At 44.6% G+C, this 27,337-nt stretch overlaps 2 protein-coding genes and 1 long non-coding RNA gene across 4 annotated transcripts in view; 2 read left to right on the top strand and 1 right to left on the bottom strand.

Moving 5' to 3' along the window:
• ITGA2B (integrin subunit alpha 2b) overlaps positions 1-4,491 on the top strand; it is an 80,213-nt gene extending 75,722 nt beyond the window's left edge. For both annotated transcript variants that reach the window (XM_061588230.1, XM_061588231.1), the window contains one exon: positions 3,254-4,491. In XM_061588230.1, coding sequence (XP_061444214.1) covers positions 3,254-3,346 — 93 coding nt within the window. In that variant the 3' untranslated portion in view covers positions 3,347-4,491. The remainder of the gene's footprint in view (positions 1-3,253) is intronic.
• Positions 1,390-7,669, bottom strand: LOC133365864 (uncharacterized). Its single transcript, XR_009758325.1, has 3 exons — positions 7,366-7,669; positions 4,100-4,250; positions 1,390-2,530 (listed from the first exon to the last, which is right to left on the bottom strand). It is a non-coding gene; the product is annotated as an uncharacterized LOC133365864 (long non-coding RNA).
• Positions 7,462-27,337, top strand: part of FAM171A2 (family with sequence similarity 171 member A2) — a 38,974-nt gene continuing 19,098 nt past the window's right edge. Inside the window, exons 1-2 of the mRNA XM_061588232.1 lie at positions 7,462-7,871; positions 24,522-24,749. Coding sequence (XP_061444216.1) covers positions 7,757-7,871; positions 24,522-24,749 — 343 coding nt within the window. The 5' untranslated portion in view covers positions 7,462-7,756. The remainder of the gene's footprint in view (positions 7,872-24,521; positions 24,750-27,337) is intronic.

The raw sequence follows: 27,337 nt of genomic DNA, 5'->3' as shown, positions 1-27,337 counted from the left end.
TGAAACCCTGGAGTGGGCAAGCCCAGATATGGAGGCAAAATGGACAACCAAATGGCCTCAGCTAGGGCTTGCCAGAGAGCTGGTAACTATCACGCCTCAATGGGGAGGGAGTTCCATATGCACAGGCTTTTTCAGTGATGGCTCCAAATACATGGAAGTCCCTCCCCAGTGAAGTGCATGTCCTTTTTGGAAGAGGTGCAAAGAGACGCCTCCAAAGTTCATGGGCTGGACCATCATCGGTGCATTCCAGAGGACCCAACTGACCAGGAGCTTTCTGATGTCCATCAGCCGCCAGGTGCACTGGCATAGCTGTAAAAGGGAGGAAATGGATATTAAAAATGAAAATGAGAAAACAATGTCCTGATAAAAGGAAAGCTTCCCTTCCTTGGTAAGGTGATAGAGAAAGTGTGGTGGCAGAACAAATGCAGGTGTTTGCGAATAACACATCCCATCTTGACCCATTCCAAATTATGGAACAGAATGGACTGCTTGGTTACCTTAAAAGATTATCTTCGTCATGAGTTTGACAGGGGTTAACACAGCTCTGTTGATGCCGTGTCGGTGGTGGCTGGTGGCTCCATGTCAGTGGGGCAGTGGAATCTATTCTGGGTTTTAGTCTGAACCTGGAGCTGATTCCACCGCCCCACTGACATGGAGCCACCAGCCGTCTCTGTCCTGTGTGACTATTTCTTAACTGGTAACCTCAGCAGCAGGAAAGGAATGAGAGAGCCTTGTGACCTTGGGCAGAATAGCTTGTGTCAGGATTTGGTGAAGTGGTTGTGATTTCTCTCCAGGCCTCTGAGGAAGATCCTCTTGCGCTTACAGGACCAGATAGCTTTTCTAATGTATCAAAAAGGTATTATCACAAACCATTTCCACTGGGAACTGGGCTAGTAGTTGACCCCTTTCAAGTAATCCAGGTGTTCTCCCAACTGAAATCAGATGAGATTATAATAACAATGGGTACCAATTTGCTTGGATGGGGATTACTCACCTAGTGGAGTAAGTGACCTAGTGGATTTGGTCTCAGAGTCCCATCAGTGCATAAATTGGCTAGAGCTCTGGGTTATAAAACTGTCTCCTTGAGCCTTCAGAAATCTGATTATCAACACATTCTCATCTGGGCAGCCAATATGGGTGTTTCCAGACTCTTGCTATTTTCAGGTGCAGTTCAGCCACATACTGGCAAATTTAGGTTGTGCAATTAAATGTTGATTTGGAGCTCTTGCACAGCAAACCCACTCCCCTCCCCCCAAAATTGGGAAAAAATAAGGAAAGTGATGGGAAAATGCACTGGAAAGTGTAGGAAAAGACTTGTTTGATGCAACATCATCTAACCTCCCCGTACAGAAATCTGAATGATTGCTCAGTATATAGCCATTGTCCTCAAACCTCCCCACAAACTTTGTGCAAAGAAAGCAGGATGAATGCTCATTAAACAGGTCATCTGGAAGTGACCTGCATCAGCTTCTATGAACAGGAAAAGGGGCACAAGATTCCACACACTCAGCACAAATGAAAGTAACCTGTTGATGTAGGTGGAGATCCACCTTCTATTCATCAGAGTGGAAGATGTAGTGGGTTCCACCAGACTGACTCAGCAGGGCTTTGATCTAGGAGTTGAAATGAGACTCTCAATCCCATTGCTGAACCCTCCGGTAGTTCATAACTGACTTGTTGGTTTGGACATCCAATGCTGGGCCTGTTTGCACAAGTCCAACAATTCATTTCTCAGTTCCTGTGTGCATATGCCACAGCACATATGCCTTAAAAACCTGTTGGCCCTGTGGCCTGCTAATGCCATGGGTCTATGGAAGGTGCTTCCAAGGAGATCCTAATTAACCCCACATTGATCTTGATGGCTAAGGTTCCCAGAATCACACAATTTGTTGGCACAGGAGTTCTGGAGGCTCCCCAGCTGGAGGGAACTTCTGCCCAACCAGAACTCAGAAGTGGCAGACACAGATGGTATGTTACAAAAAATGCCAAACACGCTCCTATCCTCTTGTAAGGCCTCCACAAACAAAGTGTACAATATATTCTGAATGGCATTCCTCTCCTGGTGTGAGGGTCAAGGCCAAATCCCAGACAGTAGATGTCTTAAGGGCATCCTGTGGTTTCTGCAGGCTGGCCCAGCCCAAAGCCAATACTGTCAAATGCCAGGCAGCAACTGTGAGCAATGTTCTAGGGTGCACCACAAATGAAATCATCCCTGAAAGAGGCAGCACTGCTGAACCTTTCGGTAGTACATGGGTTTCCGACTTGGAATCTTAACTGGGTAATGGTTTCCCTAATGGGATCCCAGTTCAAGTGCATGGCCATGTGCCCCCTAAAGATGAGGATGTTTAAAAAGTTCCTGGAAACTATCACACCACCTAGACGGGTTTTGGAACTGGAGGCGTTGTCTGATCCACAGCTGTGCATGCTTCATCAGCATAAAGAGAATGCTTTGGTTGGATCCCTCTTTTGTCCCAAGCGCTAACTCAGTTCTTCATAGGGTGAAGGCGATTTCTGTCTGAAGCCAGTTCATCTGCAGGAAAAGAGCTGACATAAGTTAGATGTTCAGATAACTTTTCCTTTGGATAGAACTGCAGTGTTTCAGAAACCTGAGGCCATTGTATCATTTCAGCACAAGTCTTGGGTAACAGGCCACCACCTCTTGATGGGTGAGGAGGTGACCCACCAGAGCTTAGGGAGCAGCCGCCGGCTGGAAACACAGCCTGTTCCCAATAGGGATCGGCCATGCCTGCCTCTTTGTAGAACAGGTGTGGGGAACCTGTGGCCCTCCAGATGTTGCTGAACTACAACTCCCATCGTCCCTGGCCATTTGGCCATGCTCACTGGGGCTAATGGGAGTTGTATTTTAGCAACATCTGCAGGGCCAAAGGTTCTCCACACCTCTTGCAGAGTGTCCACTTGGGTCTCCATACACAAAATTATTTTAAGTTTTAAAAAAGGAGGGGAAAGGGGCAGGAGATCTGGAATCTGGTGCAAAGGATCCAGGGCTCAGCACCCTTGGGCCACCCCCTAACAACGCCCCCAGTTAGCAGGCAGCACTGAAAAGGGCACTTGAACATGTTTTCATCACCTTCGGTCATTATGCGGAATAGTTACAAAGATGTGGGTGCCTTATAGCTCCTTTTCAGAATGAATGTTATGCACGTATATTGGGAGCAGTAACCTATTTGAGACTTTTGCCAGTTCAGAGTCCTGCTTCTTACCCACTCTCCTTCCCCCCTCCTCTTTTTTATAGACAGGCTTTTTCAAGAGGAAGCGACCACCCACAGAGGAGGAGGAGCAGCTGACCAATGATCCTGGCACCCAAACAACTGGGAAGGAGCAGTAGTGGGTGATCCTATACTTATACTACCAGGACCCCTTCCCTCCCATCTGATCTTATTACTGCATGGATTCATCTCTTCATGGTGCCAAGAAGCTGCAGCTAGGCCCCTTCTGAGTCATCCCCACCCTTCCCTTTGCTCTACTTCATACCGCCCTCCCTTAGCCATACTTCAGGACACACCCCTTTCTCTTGCTGAACGGATGCCAGCAACAGACAGAGCTGGGGAAGGATGCTGTAATTTCCACACGCTTAACTGTGTACCACAGATGTGATCCCTTCATCTCTTCACCCTTAAAAAGGTCCTGAGTAGGAGATGCTTGGCCTCTTAAAACCACCCCCCGCTTCTCAAAGTGGGCCATCAGTGAGATTAAAATAAAAAATGACTTGCTGGTTCATAGATCAGAAAAAATAGGTCTCAAAGAAATATAATAAAACAACAGATTTTTTTAAAAAGTGGAAGTTTAATTCCATTAGAATATATATCTGTAAAAATATGCCAAATATACTAAATATGTTATGAAAGCAGTCAAGAGAATGCTGCCATCTACTCCAGAATTCATACATTTGGTATCAAACAATTCAAACAGTTATACTGTAGTTTGATTGTGTATCACACTCTTCATATGCCACAATTCCTGCGAGATTGTTGTTTCAGAATTACTCCTTAGGAATGAATCTTAACAGGTGTGTGAACTCTCCTAGAGACCATTTGTGGACTCATATGACAAATAAGCAATACCCATTCCTAATAAATACCTGGTCAGTTCCCCAGTTGTGACATTTTCCTCCAGTGTGCAGAGGTGATACTGAATTGTTTTTCCTGCACTAACATTGTTGGTTTTCATCTCCTTTTTGTGACCTCAAATACGTCCAAATTTTCAGCAGTATTGATGTTCAGTGGTGCTTCCTGGGAAAACAAGCATCACAGGAGCAATGTCTTGTCCAATGGATATGAGAATAATTTTGGGCTGACTCCCAAGGTGGGGAGGGGGAGGGGAGGAAAAGGTTGGTGGTGATACTCTTCCCCCATGTAGCTCAATACCCTGGGGTCTGATGAGGTCACCCAGCGGCTGCTGAAGGCATGGGACATACTACCTTGAGTGTGAACTGTTTTGCTGTTATAATAAACAAATGCTCCCATTCATTGTTAGGAAACCCCTCCTTTACTGTTCTATCAGTTTTGCCACAGGAAATATTTTGCACACAAGAGCTAAAATTGCTACACAAATAAAGGTTAATGCCCATTAATATTGTGCAGGATCCGGATTTAAATGATATATTTATTTAAAACACTTGTATACTGCCCTTCATCCAATAGATTCCAGGGTGGTGAATAAACATAAATAATGAATGACTTATAATAAGATGCTAAAATATACTATTAAAAAATCCATACATTAATAATTTGCGGTAGCAGATGCATGACCAGTGAAGACAAGCACTTTGCTTCCCTATTGTTCTTACTGTTAGAAGGGAAAAAAAATCACAGTTTCAGTGCAGAAGCCAACTTGTCTGCTAGCTTTGGATGTAAATTAGAAGGAAGAAAAATCAGCCAGGCGGGCCTCTCAAGACTTCTGTGTCTCCTGCTTGTTGCTTCCTGACAACCTTGTGTATGAAGCTGCTAATCTGTGACTAAAAGCTTTCTTTATTAGCCTAGCCAATTAGCTGACTAAAGCTGGAAGCCTTTGTTTGAATGAGTAAGCAAAGACATGCAAATGAACAATGACCTGGGGTTTTTTATTATTATTTTGTGGGAGAGGGGGCAGTCTGACGTGTGTGGGGCTGCCATTCTGCACATGTAGCAGATAGCCCATGCTTGCTGGGATTTGTTAATATTCAAGATGCAGCATCCTCTAAACATGGAGACAGCTGGGTCAGAGTATGGGTAATTCAGTTTTATACTCTCAAGGATCCTAGGTTTTGCCCAAAGAGCAACAAAATGGATTTTACATTTCTAATGGAACATTTTGTACATTGTTCCTTCAGTGGCTAGATACATCTAAGTGCATCCAACAAACTGTACCCAAATGCAAGTAACAGAACTCTCCCCACCAAGTCTCTTTCTTTTGGAATAGCAGCTTTTGGAGAGGGTGACTTGGAGCAGAGAAGGGACAGGGTGAGGTGCTGCATAACCCTTTCCCTCACCTGTTACTTTTTTGTATAATTCCTCTCCCCCTATAGTTTCAGATGCATAGCTACAATTGGCAAACATGCTTTGAAATGCTGCTGGAGTAAAAGACACTTGGGGACAACTGAGAATGGGGAGATGATGGGGAAAGAAATGGTTAAAAGCTTCTCTGCTCTAAATTGCCCCCTACGTACCAAAGAAAGGACTGTTGGGAGTTCTGAGACATGTGCAATGAGTCCCAAGAGTGGGAAGTGTGGATTTTCAACCTTTCTGCCTTCAAGAACTGTTCCCAGCCACCCTGGGCTCCTACTGTGAGGAAGGGCAGAATATAAATCTAATAAATTAATAAATGAATCCTTCAAGCATTACAGAGGACTTCATCTAGGCTGTACACTTGCACCCAAATATATTACATTAAATGTAGTTTTGCATCTAAGGTGACTGCTTTTTAAAAACCAAAATAGCAAGGGGGGGCAGGGGACAGATAATGTAGCTGACAGAAATGATGTTTCAATTTGAACATGATATACTAGGTACTATTTAAGCACGAAATATAAAACAAGATCATATGACCACAGTTCATAAAACAAAACACTGGGATAGCTTTGGACACTCATACAATGTTAATAATTTTTTTTAGATATATGTGCATATGCACAAACATTTGACATAAGACATCTGCTACACACATGCAACACCTATCTGAAAACGATTAGTCCACAAATAGTGTAAATTATGTGTATTTCTGAAGAAAGTGCATGATTGGTCAGCAATGGCCTGCACTGTTTGTGGGAAACCCAAGGATTGGCTGGAACATGTTGTAGAAAGCATGGTTCTAAGCTTATTGGGTGACTCCAGACAAGGGCTTAATATTGTAAACAGGTTGTTATATGAGTTATGACATTGCAATTTCCCTCCACAAGAGAAAAACTGGATTAAATGGGGGGGGGAGAGAAGGGGGGATACTAACTGGCATTTTGAGGACAATAAGCGGGTACTGCAAAAAAAGGCTGCATGCATGAGAAACACCCATCCTACAATAAACACCCATCTGGAAGCACCCATTATTACGGAGACAGCAACCCCTCTCTAAGTGAACAAAGAGGTACCAGGTGGCAGGTTTGTCTGAAAGCCACGTTCTCGCCTAGAAGAAGAATTGGAAATCTGTGGCCCTCCAGATGACGATTGGTTATCTTGGCAGGGGCTGATGGGAGTTGGAGTCCCTGAACTAGGTCTGTCTCCGCCTCTCAGCTGCATGGCGGACTGGCTTGTGGCAGAAGGGGGAGAGGAAAACGCTCCGCGTACGTTTCTGCCCTTCTTTGCATCCCACCTCTACCTGCACTAGTCGTGCAAGGTCAGGTGGCAGTGACAAATAAAGAATATTCTGGGACTGGAACGTGCTGCGCGTTCCCTGAGGCCCTTTTTCTCTCCACCCGCTCCTCTTGCACTACAACCTACTCCGGAGTTAAGAATTCTTTTTGGAAACAGGTCTTCGGAAAGCACTCGTGCCTCCTTCGCCGAGTGCTCAGTGGCAAGAAATAGTATTAGAAGAAAAATGTGAGAAAACCATCCTCCGTCACCAACACCCTAAAAAGAAAGAATGGCATAGCTGAGCCACGGAGAGCCACTGGTGGTGTAGTGGTTAGAGAACTGGGAGACCAGGGTTCAAATCCTCACTCAGTCATGACGCTCACTGGGTGAGCTTGGGCCAATCACTGTCACTCAGCCTAACCTACCTCACAGGTTGCTGTGAGGATAAAATGGGGAGGGGGAAGAGAATAATGTATGTCATCTTGAGCTCCTCGGAGGAAAGGTGGGATATAAATATGATGATATATAAATAAATACATTGTAAAATGTTTAGTGGGTGAGGCTTACTTTGAATAATCCTCACCTTCTGCACACGCTCAGAGGCACGCTGATTCGTAGGGTATTGTTGAAGGGGATCCCCCCTCCCTTATATTTTTTCCAGGACTGTTCCCTTGCATTGGACACAGTTTCTAGGTGAGGTAACCTAAAGGCGGAGCGCCCAAGAAGAAGGAGGTGGCGGCGGTGGAGGCGACGCCGAGACAGAAACAGCAGCCATAGCGTTGGTGGTTGCCGGCTTGCTCCAGCAGGTGGAGCCGTCGTAGCTTCCCTTCGCCGGGCAGGAGGGGGCTGCCGGCGACTAGGACACACAATCGCAGCCACCGCGTAACCGGATCCCGCAGAGCCAGCCAGTCGCCGCCGAGGTTCCTCCGGGCGCGCCATGGCCGGGTAGCGGGGAGCCGGTGGGGGCGGCCAGAATGCTGCGGGCGCCGGCTCTGGCGATGCGCTTCGCCATCCTCTTGCCGTTCCTCGTGGGCCCCTGCTGGCCGGCGCGGGGCAAGGCGCAGCCGGGGGAGCCTCCCAGCCCGCAGGGTGAGTGGATGCGAGACCGGGGAGGCGATAGACGGTCCGCCCAGCTTGCACCGAGGGAGTCGGGAGGGGAGGTGGGGTGTCTACACGGGAATGCGTGGGCTGCATGGAGGAAGCCCCCCCCCCGAGGTGGAAACCGGGAGTCTGCTCTCCATTGCTAGGGTGGGTGGGGCAGCTTTGTGAGGGTAGGAATTGTGCCTTACAATTCGGGGGCGTGAACACTGATTATGCCCCGTTGCTTCCTTCCCTCGCTCTCCAAGTCAAGGTGAAGGGAATTAAGACACATATTTCGCTTTTCCGCACCAGATTTTTCTCTCCCGCCTCTGCCTCGATCGTTATGTCTGGGACTCCGTTTCGGTCTTCGTTCCTATCTCCCACCCCCAGCAAGACGGGAGGATTTTGTAGCACGGCGGCGAAAGAGATGCGACGCAGGGGAAGGGGGAGGGGTGGGTCCAGATTCTTTCCACGCGCACACCCCAAAATTGCGCCTCTCTCCATATGGGAAGCCCTATTCTCTGCTCCAAATAGACTGCACTAGGAGGGCGCCCCTCCCACGAGGGTCTGGGATGGGACCCTTACCAGGCTTCATCCTGCTCTTGCTTCCTTCCAGGGAGGGAAAGGGTGAGAAGGGGAGGGGGTTGGGGGGAGGGTTTTGTCTATTCTTATGACCAGTTCCAATCTCCTTGAGCGCCCTCCGCTTTCCATCTGTCAGCCTTCATAGCGTCCCCCTGCTCATTTCCCCCCTCGATCCTCACATCATCTCTTTCTCCTCCCCTTAACACTCATCCCTTTGGCCGGCCATCTCCTTACATGGAAATCTGTTTATTTCCCTACCCACGCATCCCCCGATCCATGCTCCTTAGTACTACTGCCCACTCTGAACCTTTGTCTGCTTTTCTTCCTCCACATCCTTGAGCCACCCTTTCTATCATCCACCTTCTATCAGTGCAAGTCTTTTCTGTCTATACTGTCAGCTTATTTATGTAATATAGAGTTCTCTGCCTATTATGCACACTGCCTCAGTCTTCAACCAGCCAGATTGCCTCTCAGTCCACACCCATTCATTACCTGTACATCCTCTTTGACCTCTATTGATATACCTGTTGGCTGTCTGTCTTGCATTCTGTTTATCTCATACATTTGATAGATCGACATGCGTAAGTTCACACATGCATGCATGTCTCTTGATGAATTGCACTCAAATGTGTGACCTCCCTGTGTTTGAATAATACTGAGCCTGAAAGAACTGGAAATCTCTTATTTATGATGCTTGATCTTTGATGGCTCTTTCACACAATTCTCTCTTTCTCTCATATATTCCATTGATCTATCCCTCATACAGTATTTCTTCCCTTTTTATTGATCCCTTTAATCTATCCATCTCCTGTCTTAGATGTATTTTTTCCAAGTGCCACAGCAACTCAGTTCTCCATCCCTACCCCCTTCTTGGCGCCATACCTCCCTCAGGGGATCCTTGCTTGGAACATGGCCTGTGCCTTAGAGACATTGATGTAAAGCTCTTGCTGCTATGGAAGAGTGTATCAAAAGGGAAGCGTCTCCCTCTGGCGGTGGCAAATGACAGGCTTGGTGGCCCCTGGAGGAGTGGGATGTGAAGGGAAAGCAGGATGCAGACATCTATCCCTCTTCTTCCATGGCCTGAGTGTAGACACACCTGTTTGACAATAGGTACTCCACCATTTCAGTGGCTTTCTTGTTTTTTGTGTCTTGGGTCCATATGGCAGCATGGAGGCAAGAAGGCCTGTTTGTCCTGAATGATGTAGCTGGAGAATTGGATGGTGAAAGGAGAGGTTTAAAGCTTTATTTGAGCTAGTGCTCACCAGGGCTTGTGTGTGTATATGTATTGGGGTAGTAGATAGAAATGGCAGCCCCTCCTTTGTAGTCTGCACCGAGAGATCTGTCACTTCACTTTTATCCTGTTAAAGGCAGAATAGACTCTGATATTTCCAGAAATCTACTTGCCTTCCCTGGAACTGTCATTACATTTCTGGGAGAGCTAACTTCTTCCCCTTTACCTGCTGCCTGCCCTATGCACCTGCTGCTCTTGGTAGCCACTCCAGCCAATTAATATGTCAGCAGCATATCTGGCAAGAATGTTTGACCAATAAGCTATGCTTCCTCAAACCTGAACTCAAATCACTGTGTGGTTCTTGTTTAAAAAGAAAAAGCCCACCTGCACATGCATATGCGAATGTCATTGATTTGCTCACAGTGGCTTTACCAATGCCTGGGCTTCCACCTCTTTGTTTCACAAACAACAAACCCTAAACAAACCCATTACTGGGCAGAGCCCAGTGCTCTCTTTACATTTGGGAAGTCACTCTACTGTATAACATTTTACATTAGATTTCATTGTACATGGTAGTTCCCCAAAACAGTTATGCTCAAAGCAAATCACAATTCACAAATAGCGAATAACAATGATGATTCAGTAGCAGAAGTGTTGATTCCTTAAAAAAAAACACCTAAATATTTGAATCATTCTGGCTGTCATATAAATTCCTCATTCACATTTAGAGTGTTATGCTTCCTCACTGAACGTCTTACTTTTAGACTATCCTGTGTTTGGCACATGCTGGCCTAATTGCCATGCCTTTGAACCTCCATATCTAGCTACCTGCTAACTCAGTAGCCTCTGCAATGTCAGTCCTGCCTGCCATGTTTTGTTATTCTGCCTCCTGCTCAATTAAATCTTGTTTCCAATTAAATTCTGCTTTAGAGGTTAGAGTTTCTATTCTCTGCAACAGCTAGATATTTGTCCCTTATGACCTCTGGTTCCCATGTTTTCTAAAAACCTATTTTTTGACATAACTTTATAGCAGTCTTAATTTTTACAAAAAGAGGTTCTGGATCTTCAACCTGCCTGGGAAAAATGCTGTCCATCCTGGAAGCCCTTCTCCTTAACCCTGTGTATGTGGCTGCAGTTGTCTAGTGTTCAGGCAGGAAGCACTCTGCATGCACTCAGACAACCTTTGCTTTTGTTACAGTTCTCTGGGACCATGACTGGCCCTGTTATTAGGCTGAGTGAGGTGACTGCCCCAAAGGCAGACGGTAAAAGACAGAGAGTGATGGTGAGATGCTGGAAGACAGAGATGTTGCCCTGGATCCCTTAAACTAGCCTGCTGCCCTTATTTGCTGTGAAGGAAACCACTAAAGTACGTTTCAACTGCCCAAGTCAAATTGGCTTCTGAACAAGGAATGGCACCATTTTTGCTTCAGGTAACAAAATGTCTTGGGCAGCTCTGTCTTGGACTCAGTCCTGGTGCTGAAAACAGATCCCAGAGCTGAGCCCTCACAAGACTGAGAATGTGGCCTAAAGACCAACTCAGTTGCAAATTATCAATGGTTATTGGCAAGTCTCTCATCTTCAATTTGCCATCTGAAACTCGGAAGTAAAAGTGTTCTACCTCTGACCATTACTGATAGGAATTGCAAGAAAAAATATTGTAAATGTTTGTTGGAAATTAAAAATGATTGTAAATTAGCAGTATGCTGAAATTTGAGAAGATTGCAGGACTTCCATCATGTGCAATCTGGGATGGAGGGCACCCATGGAGCCCTGATGGGGGTACTCCCTCAATGAGTGAAGAGAAAGACAAAACGTGATTCACCTCAAGGGACTTTATCAATACAGAAGGGTAGACAATGGTGTCAAAATGATTGAATTCACAAAAGATACATCCCATCTTGAGGAATGAGGTAGAATGGATGTATATAAGGTATGGGGAACCTGCAACCCTCCAGATGCTGTTGGACTCCAAATCCCATCATCCCTGATCATTGACTAGGCTGGCTGGGGTTGATGGGAGCTGTAGTCCAACAATATCAGACCTCAGGTTCCCCATCCTTGGTCTATGCAGTGATGCCTAAGTCTGCTGCCATCTTTTTGAGAAATGGCAGTTTCCCTCAGGGATTCATTTGTGCCCAGCACTTGACCCTAGAAACCTTCTTACAATTAGGATGCCTCTGAACAGGTATGGCACCCCCTCTTCCTTGCCACTGAGGAACCCCAGCCTCTGTGACCCAAATATCAGTGATGGAGGGTGCAGGGTTGCTGAGATGGGATGTGGCTTCCAGGCAGGGTTTGATTTAGCCCCTAACACCTCTCTTATTACAAATTAACCACTGATTCTACTTCATGTTTTTATTTATTGTATTTGTTTTTTCCTCCAAGGAGTTTAGAGTGGTTTACAAGGAGTTCCTGGATGGTCTCCCTTCTCAGATAATGTTTGGATTCAGATGGGTGGAGGTTCATCAGGCCATTTAAAACCAATGTCTGATTTCACATTCACACTTTTTAATTGGCTTTTCTTTGGTTTCTGATAACCTGAAAACAGATTTTTCTCTCCTTTGTGTATATTTTGAACCCTGAAACAGAAAGGGCCTTCATTCAAATCACCTTCATATCTGTTTGTAGTGACCTCTAAGCATTCTCCTTTTCACAAGCAGATTCTGCATCTAAAGAGAGTTTTATGCATTTTTGCTATTGTCAGACAGTCTGGAAATGAAAGGAACATGGGTGGGAGATCAGTGTCACCCCAGAGGGCCTGGAATTGCCCAGTCACCACTCTCTCAAATGCTTTGCTCAGAAAGGGCATATTGGTGACTGGTATTGGATTGGTGAGTTGGCACAATCCTCCAGGTTCAGTGCAGGTATTTTTTCAGGTGTGCCTGCTGTCTCCTTAAGTGCACTGGGGACCACTCCCTTCCACATAGAGACATTTATAAGCCTTAGGACAGGTTTGGCCAATGTGATGCTCTCCAGATTTCGCTGGGCTACAACTCCCATAATTTCTGATTGTTGGCCATGCTGGGGCTGATGGAAGTTGTTGTCCAATAATTTCTGAAGGGCATCACATTGGCTTCTCCTGTTCTAGAACCTAACTGGTTAGCCCATCCTTGCTAGACATTATTAGCAAGGATAGTAGGCTGAATTCCTTCAAGCACTTTGTCAACATCCTCAGGCCTGGAACTGAAAAATCTCCCAATAATAACTGATCAGGCAGTGTTCTGTAAACATCAACAGAGACTGAAAAACATCATGTTGTTGCAGATGTGAGCAATTCTGTCCTCAGTATCTTGCAAACAAATCACAAGTGACCTATGAGGATTCCTTAACAGGATTTTGATAGCTCTGATGTGAAAGTTTCTTTCAAGATTTGTTCTGCAAATTCCAAATTGCAGAGGAGCTGAGGTCTTGCAAGGAGTTCAACTTTGTTTTGACAGCTGAGGTTTTGCAGTTTATATTAACTAGCAGTAAGCTTTTATAGGAAATCTCAGTGCTGCCATAAGCAGCCAGAGCACTTCAAATGGAATGAGCGCAAGAAGAGGAAATTGCGGTAGAGGTTCAAAAGAAATGGGACACAGAAGAGACCTTTACTTATTTTAGAGATAAGTAGAGACTAAATAAAAACTGCATGAAAGATTTTTGTCTGTGTTCTCCATTTCTGGAAAGGCCTGCCTTGTTTGCCTATGGCTGCTGATCCTATTTTGAGGGAAGGTTGCATCGATAGGGAAGGGGAGTCATGGTGAGTTCCTGATCCTTCAGCTAGTTTGCCAGGAATTGGGAAGGAAACTTTGGTCAGAGCTATATATGGATTCTCAGCTGGCAAGTGAATGTGGCAGGATTTCCTCTGGCAGATGAGGCAGCTTAGTTAGGGAAGCAGAGAGCATAATGGTCTGCTCCAGGGTGTGTGTGCATGCACGCATTTCTGAAAACTTCTGTTAGTTGTACAGAACAAGCACCCAATCTTCTCCATCTCAAAGAGGCATCTCATGTCTGGAAAGGTTGGAGGCAGGAGAATGTGTCTGGATCCTCTCAGAATAACATAGCCAAACCAGTTCAAAGAGACACACTTGGAGGAGGCTGGCCCCACACTCAGAGTGGCTTGCTGGCAAGATCTGTGCCCATAGCCATTATTCCCTTTATACCAGCCTTCCACAACCTGTAGCCCATGAAGTTGGATGTAGCCAACCAGCTGGTATTATGGATGGGTTGCTGGCTACTTGAAAATGCCCTTGGTTTTGTAACCTCAGGTAATCAGTGAAAAGAGCCGTACTGTTGAGTAGGCCTCTTGGTGGGCTGTCTTATACAGCTATTGAGCTGAATGCAGATGGGTGGGTCACAAGTCATACAGGCTTGCTCCAGACCTTTCTTTTGCTTCTGCTGTAGCGAATGGGGAGGGGCTTTCCTGTGGGTTTTGTGTGGTCCCACTGAGAAGACTATGCCTGCGAAGCACACATCAGGCCTGATGGACAGTGCCAGGTTTTGAATCTGCATGGCTGCAGCTATTGCTGCAGTGCTAGCATTTGGTATGCAACCTTTGACTGTTTCTCATCTCCCACCGGCCCTTGCTCTGTTGCATCCCCTCTTTTCCTGGATACGTGTGGGAAGGTAAGGGTCCTCCAGCCAACTCTGGATTTGGCTTCCCTAGAGCTTGGAAAAGGAGATCAGGCTATGTGCCGGCTTTTGGTTGCTCTTAACATTTTACTTGTAGTTGTAGTAAAATGGAACATCTGGGAAACATCTGGATCTAACCACATTCCTCAGCTGCAAAAATTCATCTGCTACATAGCTGGGGGGGAGAAACTCCTGGATTCACTAGCATTTTCCCCACAGGGACTATCACAGTCCAAGATGCAGTACATATTTGTCTAGAAGCAAAGGACTTGTGGAAGCTGCAAACTCATTTGATGGCCAATATTTTTCCCAAGGACCTTTGATGATAGCTGTCCCAGAGAGTTCTGAGCATTGTTTCATCTGCCCACAACACACTCTTTATTATTATGAAGTGAATCCTGGGTGGGGGATGCACTGCAACATTTTGTTATGGGTCTCTGCTTGTCAGCATCATTGCCCCTATTAACAAACTTGGGTGGTTGAGTGCCTTTCAGTTTGGAAGCCGGCCAAAGTCATGGGAATGGATTCTACATACTTGGGAGTCTCTCTTAGTACAGAGAAGTATTTAACTTTGTGAATTAAAAGGAGAACTTTTAAAAACTGCAAATTCCTGACAATAATGTATGAGCTCACAGAATGCTGATTGCAGTTGAGAAGGGAGGGAGGGAGGGAGGTCTAAAGAAACCAGGTCAGGCAGAAGCAGATTTTGTAAGTTCATCAGTTAAACTTAAAGTTGACAGCAATTGAAACACAGAATACTACCAGCACCACCCTAAAAAGTAAACAGAATGCTAGGGAAGAGAGGTAATTGACCTGCTTAAGCTGCTGACAGCTTGTAGTAAAGTATCTGGTGGGGATAAGGTTAGGGAGTTACATTATGTGAGGTTAAAAAAACACACCTCCCCATCTACACTATACAGGGATGTTTCAGGAGGAAGGAAAGGACACCTTTCCCCCTTTCTCACTCTCCAGATCAGCATGAGCAGCCCCTGCTATATCAACGTAATATGTTCAGGCTTAGGGCTAGCAGCCCTTCACCAATAAGGAGGGGAAGCCTGGGCCCGGGGGAGGGGAGTAAAAGATGCCCTTTATCCCTCCCCCACTCATGAAAGCCCTCCCTGATAGTCAGGAACACTCGTTTTAGGGGGGTTGAGGATACACAGCAACATTGTCTTGCATGTCTCACTTCTTCCCTCTAATACCAAACTTCTATGTTCCCATGCCTATCAGTTTGGAATTGAAATGCCCCCCCCCCCCAAAAAAAATCAAGGTAGCGGTTATTTCATATTTCAGAGATTCCCCTGGTATGCAGAAGCACATTACTCTGTAAACTAAGAGAAAAACAAAACTCCAGATGGCCTGATAAAAACATCTGTTCTGTGATTTCTGGGGCCTATAGGATGTTGAGGGTAATTCAGCCACAGAATGTGGAAGGTGCCCATGGGGGTGGAAAAAAGGTGAGGGAAGGAAGTCTGAGCATCTAACAGATTTTTTTTTAAAAAAAATGTTCCCCACACTATATGTTTAGGTTTCAAAAGAGATGGGGAGGAAAAAGGCTATTCCTTTCCTCATTCTCCAGAAACATTCCCGCACCTGCTATATAACAATAAAGTAGTGTATAGCGCAATAGAGGAATATTTCAGAACAAAATATTGCAGTGTTTCCCCTGTCTTGTTCAGAGCTATAGCATGGCTGGGAAAGGAGGCTTGTAATGCTGTGCAGGGGTTGTGGGGGGAAGAGGGAGAGAAAAGAGCACCCTTCTCCCCTTTCCCACCCTTTTGAAAACCCTCCCCCTCGAGCAAGTACTTAACAGCACTGCAAGGTTTCTCTTCCAGGTTGGCTGGGGCACAGGACAGGGAGAATTACTGTTGAGGGCTAGAAATACACTGCAAGATTTTGGTTGCATGTCCCCACTCGTTGTTCTTCATAATTTTAATTTATAGGGAACTTTTAGTTTGCAAAGTTTCTTTAAGTCTTTTTCTGTTTATTTTCACCCCCTCGTAATTGAGGTGGCCCAGTTTCCAGGTTCCTTTGGGAGAGAAGCCATGGCTGTTAAACTAGTGTATGATTGTAGAATGAACATACCCAAACTGTTGTCATAACGCAGAGAACAGTGATGGAAAGCGTGCAAGATTATGTAGTGGGGTTAAGGGAGTGTAGAGCTAGCAGCCGTCTCATTCCTAATCTTTCTCCTCACCCCTTTTCATTTTCTTCCTAGCCTTGGGAACTGTGGCTGGTAGCTACATCCACTCACCAAGAATTCCTCCCTTCTTAATCCCACACATGTCTTAATGGTGAACAATGGCACTCTGCACATCCTTAAAGGAAACCTTATCCTTATTGCAACACACATGATGTAGGAGCTCTGACATTCAAAATAGGCCCCAGAGCTAAACCTTGGCTCAGATTAAGTTCTCATTGTGTGTGGCCTTGGGCAAGTCCTGGGAACATTTTCCCTTTCCAGTCTTGTTTGACCAGAGGCAACAGTGAGATAAAAGAAATACTTACGCTTTCTGGGAAGCAAAACCTCTCTCAGACTACTTTCAGCTCCTTTTAAAACAGTCATAGCTCAGTTGTAGCACACATGATTTGCATGCAAAATGGCCCAGGTTCAATCCCTTCTCTTTCCAGGTATGACTGGGAATGTCCTGTCTGAAATCCTGAGATATGCTGCCAATCTGCAGGCAATGTTGAGCTGGATAGACCAATGACAGCTATAAGACATATATAAGGCAGCTTCCTATGTTTCCAGAACTGGTCCACACTGGAGTTTAATGTGAAATTGAAGCTACTTGTATCTGTATTTTTTTTTTTTGCAGTATCCACACAACATCCCCATCTCAGTGGCAGCCACCCCATCTCCCTGCTAAATTCAGTTTTTCCCAATCAATGATAAAGGAAGAAAAGCCAATATAAAACTACATGTTACCTTACTGTGGACACACTGAAGCACATTGTGTGATTGGTTGTTTTTTTTTTTACATGTGTGGTGACATTTCACTGAGTGCTGTCTATTCCCACACCCCCTACTTCCATTTTGTTTACATCAGCCCAAAGGAGAGGATACTGCTTGCCTTTTCCCACCAGTTGTTCCTGAAGGCACATTCACAGCTTTCTCAAAACATCTGTATTAAAAATAAAAATAAATTTTGCCCTTGCAACTTTAGAAGGCAGGAAAAAGGGAGGAAAGGAAGCGACAGCCTTTCATGCAAGTGACTCCAAATCCTTGCTTAGTTTGAAGCGTATCTTTTTATTGCTCTTTTGTACAAAATTGGTATATTGAAAAACTTTCTAAAATAAAATAATATAAAATAAAACGCATCTGTGAATAATACCTGTGTGTATACCCACAATGGACCTCATGTTTCCAGAACTTATAGTGGTCAAGGAAGTACTAGTGGAGGAGGGGGATAACAACACACTGGCCATTCACATCATACATTTATTCCATATTTATTCCACTTTACACACTAAAGGCTTCCCCCCCAAAATCCTGGGAAGTGCTGTTTGTGAAGCGTGCTGAGAATTGTTAGGAGACCCCTCAGAGAGCTACGATTCCCAGAGTTCTCTGGGAAGAGGGACTGACAGGTAAACCACCTGGGGAATTGTAGCTCTGTAAGGAGAATAGGATTCTCCTAACAACTCTCAGCACCTTTCACAAACTACACTTTCCAGGATTCATGAGGGAAGCCATAACTGATTAAAGTGGAATAATAGTGGAATCAATAGATGGTGTGAATGTGGCCCCAGTGTGAATACATCCCATCAAGCACCACCCACTAGCATGGACAGGAAATGTCAAGATAAATTTTGGAGGCATAAAACTGAAAGTGCTCATGTGTGGATGAAGGCTCACAAATGTGCACATCAGAACTGTGACCCATGTATGCCTTAATGTGGACCTATCCCTAGTCTCTAGCCTTAAGTGTGCAGCATCCTACTTGCATGGACCAGAACTTGTCCCCTGTGGTTAATTTCTACTGAGAGAGATCCTGGAACTCAAACCTGCCCGGAAGCTATACTTTTGGAGCTAAAAGGACTGCCCAAAATAATGGACCAGTGCCTGGATGCAGTGGTACACTGGAGGAGGGTCAACAAATTGAGCTTGAATCCTGGAAGGAGGTCTTACGGGTGAGTGGTTCCTGTGTTGGGGATAGGTCAATTGCCTGCGCTGGATGGGGTTGCACTCCCTCTGAATGAGCAGGTATGCAGTACCTTCATCCATCTTTGTCACTAGAGGCTCAAGTGAGCTCTGTGGCCAGGAGTGCTTTCTGCCAGCTGTGGATGATACGCCAACTGCGACTGTTCCTGGACCATGACAGCCTAACCACAGTGGTCCATGCATTGGTAACCTCAAGACTTGATGCTGCCCTTGCATCTGATCCGGAAGCTGCAACGAATATTTATTTATTATTTCTTTATTTATTAGATTTATATCCTGCCCTTTCTCTCAGTAGGAGCCCAGGGCGGCAAAACTAGTACAGAATGCAGCAGCCAGACTGCTCACAGGAGCAGATTACTGGCAACTTTTTACCCCACTGCTGGAAGAGCTGTACTGGTTGCCAGTTTGCTACCAGGCCAGGGTCAAGTTACTTGTGTTAATTCACAAAGCCCTGAACAACTTGAGCCCAAAGTACCTTAAGGACCACCTGACTCTCTATGTTCCATCTCGATCAATGAGATCTTCTGATGGGGCACTTTTGGTGGTTCCCTATACCCCTGAGGTACCTTAAGGTACGGTTGGCCACCAGGGACCAAGCCTTTAGTGTGGCAGGCCCTGCCCTGTGGAACTCCCTATCAACAGAGGTTTGGCAGGAACCATTCCTTCTTTCTTTAAAGTATCTCCTGAAAACTGAACTTATTAAACAGGCCTTTTAATATAAATTTTCTTTTCCAAACAATTGTGGTACTTATGGATGCTTTGATTATTGTTTTTAACTATGTTTTTATTGTTTTTTTAATTCTATCATGTTTTTGCATTTTGTAATGCCGCTTTGATATACTTTTATGAAAAGTGTGGCTTATAAATATTTTAATAATAAATTAATAATGTGAAAAGCCCTCATATGAGAGATGTCTGAATAGGTCTCTTTAGTGGCAAGGGAAATAACTAGTGCATGCTCAGAGATACCATTATTATTATTTTGTATGTTGCAGGCTGAGCCCTGTCATTAATTTTGTACATGTCCTGAGGAGAAAACGCTTTTTCTCTGGGTTAGCTGTAGTAGTAGTAGCTGGTTTGTTTGTGACATATTTTCCAGGGCAAATCCCCCTGCAATTGAAAATAGGTTCTGGGACTGAGCGCTGGTACAAATTATGCCCCATACCTCACAGCACTATATGAGTAATTTTTTGTTTAATTTAAGAGGATAGCAAGTTTTGACACTCAGATGTCCTTTATTCATGTAGCTCATTTAATTAGAAAGACTTGAGGAGGTTTGAGTATTATGCATTGTGAAGAGAGAAACCTTTTCACCCATAAACATGCAATAAAAGCATGGCAAAGGGGGAAATCTGCCCTTTTGCCTCCATCGCCACCTCCCTGGTTGTGAGTACAACAAGATGCTCAAAAGTGTGTGAAAGGGCAAGCAAAATTAAGCAGTTGTTGGGAGGGCACCAGCACCATGGTAACCCAGGGGCCTGCTGAAGGATGCAGCCTGGACCTTGCTCTGTGGATGGTCCCCATGGTAACAAACTCCAGAGATGGGAAGGAGGTTATTCACATCCCTTTGGTAGGGAAAATGCTTGTGCTGCTTTCCAGGCCTAAGTGGAGCTTGGAGGGAGGGGGTATTTTGTAGGACAAATGAGGCCGTTGTCACGGTGACAGGAGTGCACTCTCCAAATGGGAAGGTTGGGCTGACTGCTGAGGGCACAAACATTTATGCAGCAGGAAATCACAAGGCTTTGGGGGGGGTAGGGACAAGATTTGTGGCAATGCTGTGAATAAAACAACAAGAAGCTTTTTCTCAGAGCTGGCTGCAGTATGTTCCATGATTGGCAGTTTTTAACAGGGTTCATATTTGGAGTTTCCTAAGGGCTCACAAGCCAGCATCATTGTCTCCACCCACCATTTACTCCCACCCTCCACAGTTTACTTCACACTGGCAGAGTGGGGTTATAAAGAGCCATGATATGGGCAAGGGGCTCTTTAACTCCTCTCCTAGTGTGGGCAGCAACAGAATGTGCTTTGGCATCCAGCCTTTCTGTTAGGCCCCTCAGCCACTCAGTGTCATTTGTTAGTATCTTGCCTTCTCCATTGGGGTGAGCAGGCGAAGTGCATAAGGCGAGGATTCTTACAGAGTCTCTGGCTGTTCACACTGGGGGGATCCAGGACTCATGAACCCTTTGTCTTAGACTATGTGCACGCCATACATTGAAAGCACATTTAAAGTGCATGGTTTGCCCCCAAATAATCATGGGAAGTGTAGTTTAGCCCTCACAGAGCAACAGTTACCAGCATCCTTAACTAACTACAGTTCCCAGGATTCTTTGGGGGAAGTCATGTGCTTTAAATGTGCTTTCTATGTATTGTATGTAAGTAAACAGCCTTATTAGTGTAAAAGTTGGGTTGCCAACTGATCAGAAAACAAACAGCAAAAATCTCAACAAGCCTGTTTTTCACTCAGATGCCAAAACAGCAGGGGGAAATGATGCTTCTCCCCATGCTCGTGTATGCATGTGTTTGGGGAATTGCATTCTATTTTTTGCCATTCGTCTTATGTGAGTAGTCAGATTTTACACTAGGCTCCTTCTCTCAAAATATACCTGGTGCTCTGCTCCCTGACTCTATCCGCTGATCTGCCCTGTGTTCTGCCCATTGAACCAGAGGGCTGTATGTCTGTGAGCTGTCCAGGTACCTTATTAAAAGATACAGGGTTATATCTTGTAAACTGAAAATGCTTTAGCTCAAATTAAGCGAAGGGTTGCCCTTTTTTCTTTTTTCTTTACAATGGCTTTGGATTTTACCCAGTCATATGATAATAGGAGTTGTGCTCTCTGTTTCGAGTGTAATCTGAGTTGTGCAAATTAGGGAATGCTAGTTATGTTTCCTGCTCCCTTGCAGCCATCTACTATCTGAAAGTACTTTGTTAGTGGTGACTGACGCCAGCTCCACCTTGATGTTCCCCATCCCTTCTTCCAAGCAGCCTTTGATGGATAGAAGCAGCAGCAGCAGTGGCTTCCCTCTAGCTGGAGCTTCCTGGTCAACAGGGGGCTGAGATCCAAAGCCAAAAGGAGTTGAATCAGCCCCTCTGTCCCGAGATCTACTTCTGTGTGCATGGTGGGTGGGGAGAATACATCAGGCAGGCAGCCGACAGAAGAGATCTTTGCCATGTGTGACCAATCCTCATGTTTGCACATCGCTAGAATGAATTGGGGTGATGGGAGCCAGCTCTGCTTGACCTGCAGGGAATTGAATAGTGACAAGAAAAGGAGAGGGAAATACAATGAGGCAAACCTTTGGCTACAGGAATGAAAGTATCGTGTTCCTGAACTGCTGAGACACCATGCGATCTCCCCTTTTGTTTCTCCTTCTTGCTAGCACTGCTCCACTTTCCCAGTTCTTCTATGTCTAAAGTGCATATTCCATTCATTTGTGCTGGATTATGCTGGGGTAATCTTTCAGTCTTTGGAATAAACAGATGGCTATAAGAATGCATGCTACTGTTATCCAGTAGTATAGTGACAAATTCAGAAGCGCAGGGTCCCTTCATGATAGTTATGCCACGTCTCCTCACAGCCATGCCTCTTCTCTCTCCTTTGTCATCTGCACACTCCTTCGTTCTTCCTTTTTTTTTTTAATAATTTTTATTCAAATTTTTCAAAAGACAAACAAAACAAAGTCAAACAACAAAAACATAACAATACAACAAAAGAAAAAAAATAAAATAGTTGACTTCCGATTTGTCGCAGATCAGCTATAAGTATATAATATATATCAAACCTGTCCCTTAATATATACATACAGGATCACTTTTCTCCATAGGCTATCTTAGTTAATCGTCAAATCCCAATATCATCATTTTATTTTGATCTTTCAACAAAAAGTCTAAGAGAGGCTTCCATTCTTTAAGAAATGTGTCTGTCGATTTTTCTCTAAGTAAACATGTCAATTTATCCATCTCTACTAAGTCCATTAATTTCAATAGCCATTCTTCCGTTGTTGGTGTTGATTCCATTTTCCACTTTTGTGCATATAATAATCTTGCTGCCGTAATCATATATAATATTATTCTTCCATATTTCTTTTCTATTTGTTTATCCATAAAACCCAATAAAAAAAATTCTGGTTTTGACTGAATATTTATCTTTAGAATTTTTTGCATCATCCTACCTGTCTGTGCCCAAAATGATTTTGCCTTTTTACACAGCCACCACATATGATAAAATGATCCTTCTTGTTGTTTACATTTCCAACAAACATTAGAAACATTACTATACATTTTTGACAACTTTTCTGGAGTCATGTACCAACAATACATCATTTTATTTTATAGAAATTTTCTTTAAGATTATAGCATAATGTAAATCTCAAGCCTTTTTTCCACATATTTTCCCATTGATCCATTTGTATGTTATAACCAAATTTTTTTGCCCACTTTACCATACACTCTTTACTTGTTCTTCTTCCATATCCATTTTCAGCAAGAGTTTATACATGTATAAACTCCTTCATTCTTCCCATGTGCAACTTCTCTTACAACAACAGATGTCCCTACGAGTCAATCAGCATGAAAGGGGAGTGTGTTAGCTACTGAGAAGAGTCTTCTCAGTGGCTGACTTGCCTCCTTTTACTCTGATTGGCTCCAATCATCAGGAAAGGACAAGGAAGGATGTTAGAAGACTCTTCTCAGTGGCCAACACGTTCCCCTTTCATGCTGATTGACTCATAGGACGCTGGAGACATAGGGACCCTGTTGGGATCCTGCTCTCAAAAAAGTAAAAGGTCTAAGTCTTCCTGAGATCCTGGGCCACAACACCCCATGCTGTTATCTCTTTTAAAAAAAGTCTTTTGAGTTGCGCAATTCTGATACAGGAACACAATAACTTATATTTATTTATTTTATTTATTTCATTCCATTTCTATACCGCCCTTAGCCAATGGCTCTCTGGGCGGTTCACAGCAAGGAATAAAATACAATACAGTAAAAAGAAATCAGATAAAATCCCTAAAACAAACAACTTAAGCATTTAACAACTTGATATAAAATAACTTAACATTACACAATTAAAATGCCTGGGAGAATAAAAAGGTTTTGACCTGGCGCTGAAAAGATAGAAGAGTAGGCGCCAGGCGCACCTCATCGGGAAAACTGTTCCATAATTCAGGGGCCACTACTGAAAAGGCCCTGGATCTAGTAACAGCCCTCCGAGCTTCCCCATGGGACGGGACTCGGTGGAGGGCCTTAGATGTTGAACGTAGTGAGCAGGTAGGTTCATGAGGAGTTCTGCTTTGATTTGTGGACACACTTAATGGCTTCTCCAGGTCACACAGAGGACTTGGGGGAGAATTGGGGTCTTACTTGTGCCAGTTTATGGAGAACGTAAAAAACAGGAGGAATACCTTCTGAGCAGTGTGAGAGACTCCGCTGGTTCTTCCCTTCTTCAAATCCCAGCACAAAACAAAAGGACCTCCCCCAAGTCCCAATCAATTCACAGAAAACTCAAGGGAGAGGATTCTGTGCTGAGCAACGTAGAGGGGAGTTACCAGAGAAGGAGAGACAGTTGCCATTGGCAACTAGGTTTGTGGAATCCTGATGGCTGTAAGACATTGCTTGTTGCTTGTGAGACCCACGTATGCAGAAGCCATTACCTGAGCTGTTGTGATGTTCAAGTAAATTCAAAGTATCACTCAGCAAAGATGGCATGTCAGGCACATAGTGTGGAAATGGGAGCAACTGCAGAGAGGGAAGCAAGAGGTTGGATCGTCTGAGAGGAAATCCTCACAAAGGATCTAAGGAACAATGGAAGGGACTGTGTGCTGTCAGCAGAAATGAGTGAAAGATGATGTGCTGGTTAGCCAAATAGGAAGAGACAGGGCACCAGAGGACAATGGAACAGGATGGCTGAAGGAAGGGCATGGAGGCCATAGAGGTGGAGAGGAAACTGGATGTCCCATGTTCATTTTAACTAGCCACCTATTTTGCTGTGGGTCTCTAGTTGAATTGAATTGGCAACTTGACTACCAAGACAGGTGTCCTCACCCACCCTTCTCTCTTTTCTTCTCTCTCCTGCAGAGGTGGTGATCAAGGTCCAGGTATATGAGAATGGCGACTTATCCCCACTGCCGCAGGCAGCCGTGGAAGTGTATGGCAACCAGACATCTCTGGCTTCAGGCGCCACTGATCATGAAGGTGTCAGCATGCTCCCCATCAGCTATCGCCTGGGCACCTGGGTCATTGTCACAGCCTCCAAGCGTGGTTTTGTTACGAACTCTGTTCCTTGGCGTGTCAACAAGCTGCCACGTGAGTTGCAGTGACTGTGTGCTGAGAGAGTCTTGGCAGCTAGGAGACCATAGACAGGGTGGCCCTGCTGATGTGTAGTGGGCACTTCATGGGTGGGTGGGTGGGTCACAAAGAACGCAATCTTTTATCAGCAAAATTTCTGTTGTAAATCCCAAGAAGTATACATTCTTTTAGTAGGAAGAATGAGGTCGTTCATTTCTCCTCAATAGAATGATGACATTTCTTAATATTTTATAAATGTTTTAAGCAATCCTATCAGATAGATGATGACATGACCCCATAATCTTAGACTGGCCAGTTTTCTTAATATTGCACAATTAGATTCCGCTGAGTGTGTACAAATCTCATATCATAGTGTGTGTGCAGTACACCACGGATTTTGTACAAAAAAATGTTGACAATCCTGTTGGTTGCATGGTGATTGCTTCTGCTGTTGCTGTTGCTGGTAGTGGTCTTGATGTCAGCCTGGCTTGCAGTTTATATGGCAATGGGTTTGGTGAATGTTGCCATCCCTGTACCTGCTCCCCAGAGGCAGCCAAGGGAGACATATGGATGGTTATGAGAAATCGTTAGTAACTGCAGCGGCTAGTCCTTTGCCTAGATACTTGGTAGGTGACGAGAGTGAGAGAGAACAGTAACACTTCAGTGCTTCTCCAACACCCTTGCCGTGCCCCTCTTGTTGGTGGTGCCTGTAGTGGGAATTAGAGGCTCAGGGTGGTGCACATGGGTCTTCTCCCCCCCCCCTTTTATCTGCACAGCAACAGCTCTGTGAAGTAAATTAGGCTGAGTTGTCATGACTGGCTTTGGTCACCCAGTGACTTTCATAGCTGAATCTGGGGAGTTGAACTTGGATCTTCCCAGTCTTTGCCTGATACTCTAGTCAGTACGACATAGAACTTGTCATCAGAGTTTCTCTTGTATGCTCAAAGGTATGCATGTCATGAGGCCAGAAAGATACAGGAATGTATCCAGTGTTCTCTGTTTGCTAGTGGAAGAGCTCTTGCACTAATGGACAGATTAGTTTTAATGTTGTGCAACAGATGAATCTAAACAGTTGCGCTGGCAGAAATTTGTTACACAACAGATTTGTGCAATGACGTTACCAGCAACCCACCTGTGTATTCTCTTACACAAGAACATTCTGCTGGCACAAAACTTTCGCCAGCGGAACACAGTATACCGCCCATTGACTTTAATTTAGCGCTTTGTTTGATACAACCCACAGCACCAGGCCATGCACCCTATAATACTGGAAGCCCCCTAGAAACCTTGCCCCATGCAGTCTCTCAGCAGCCTCCATCCCAGGCTTCCTTTGAACAAGCATTTACTTGGTCATGGTTCCATAACTTGTTTTTAGGGTCACGACTCAGTCCTGGAGCATGGGGAGAAGCAATAAAACAGAGCATGGCACTGAACAGGTGCAGACTGCCATTCCTTTACTAGCAAGTAACTGCAATAAATCCATATCTCTAGGCATAGCGGGGTTATGCCTAGAACTAGAAGGGTGTAACTACCAGGAAGGCAGGAGCCTCAGCATCTTAGAAATGAAGAAGAGGCAGGCAAAGAGCCAGGGTAAATGCTCCATGTATCTGGAGGGATGCATTTGTCAGATATGTGAACTGAAAGCTAATCCCACCTCCCTCCAAACCACAGTCTGTTTGCACTGAAATTCCAAATCCTGTCCCAGTCTTCTCCTATGTCCAAAAATATATGTAAACACACACAGACATCTATATTTTTATGATTGTGTATGTTGGATTGCCTCGTATTTCCTGCCTACAGGCGGAAATTATTGGTAGTGTTATACGCCAGCTGTGACTTTTGCTTCCAGTCCCCAGGGTGGGTCAATGAGGTGACCTTATTATTACCAGCACCAGTTTGTCTTTGCCAGCACACACTAAATGTTCACACATAGAGTGTGCATTTTGCTTGATTTGCAGGGAAGGGCTCCCAGTCTTGTTCAGTACATCCCAAAAGGTGGAATTTTTAAATTATAAATTATTTCCCCCATCCCTGGTCCTTTCTAATCACTTTCATTGGGCTGAAAGAAATGTTTGAAGCAACTGCAATGTCTAAGCCAGTGGTTCCCAAATTTTTTTTCCATGGACCACTTGAAAATTTCTGACAGTATTGCAACTACTTAATGATTTTTAATGACTACTTAATGACTTTTCTGCTTGTTGTAGCAATTGTAATGCACTGTGCTAGAAGGTGCATGATTTTAATTGTATTTTTATTGCTTCTTTTATTTTTTATGTTGTATTTTATTATATTACAATTTGCATTCTGTAGAATTTAGATTGTAATACAATACAATAAAAGAAATAATAATACAATCAAAAATCAATATGCATATTTAATACTGACATGCCATGGACCACCTGAACGAAGCTCACAGACCACTGGTGGTGCATGGACCACAGTTTGGGAATCCCTGGTCTAAGGTGTATACGCAAACCCTGATGCTGAAATAGTGGTGTTGGCGGTGGTACGTTGCAGGGTCGAGTTTCGTCTTAAAAACCCTGTCCTTATCTCATTCATAGCAGTGTTGTGAGGGTAGATCTTTCTTGCATTCATTGTATGAAAGG

Source organism: Rhineura floridana, chromosome 11 (assembly GCF_030035675.1).
Source record: "Rhineura floridana isolate rRhiFlo1 chromosome 11, rRhiFlo1.hap2, whole genome shotgun sequence".
Classification (NCBI taxonomy): Eukaryota; Metazoa; Chordata; class Lepidosauria; order Squamata; family Rhineuridae; genus Rhineura; species Rhineura floridana.
Note: the sequence above shows the minus strand (reverse complement) of the source record. Positions and strands in the feature narration are given on the sequence as shown.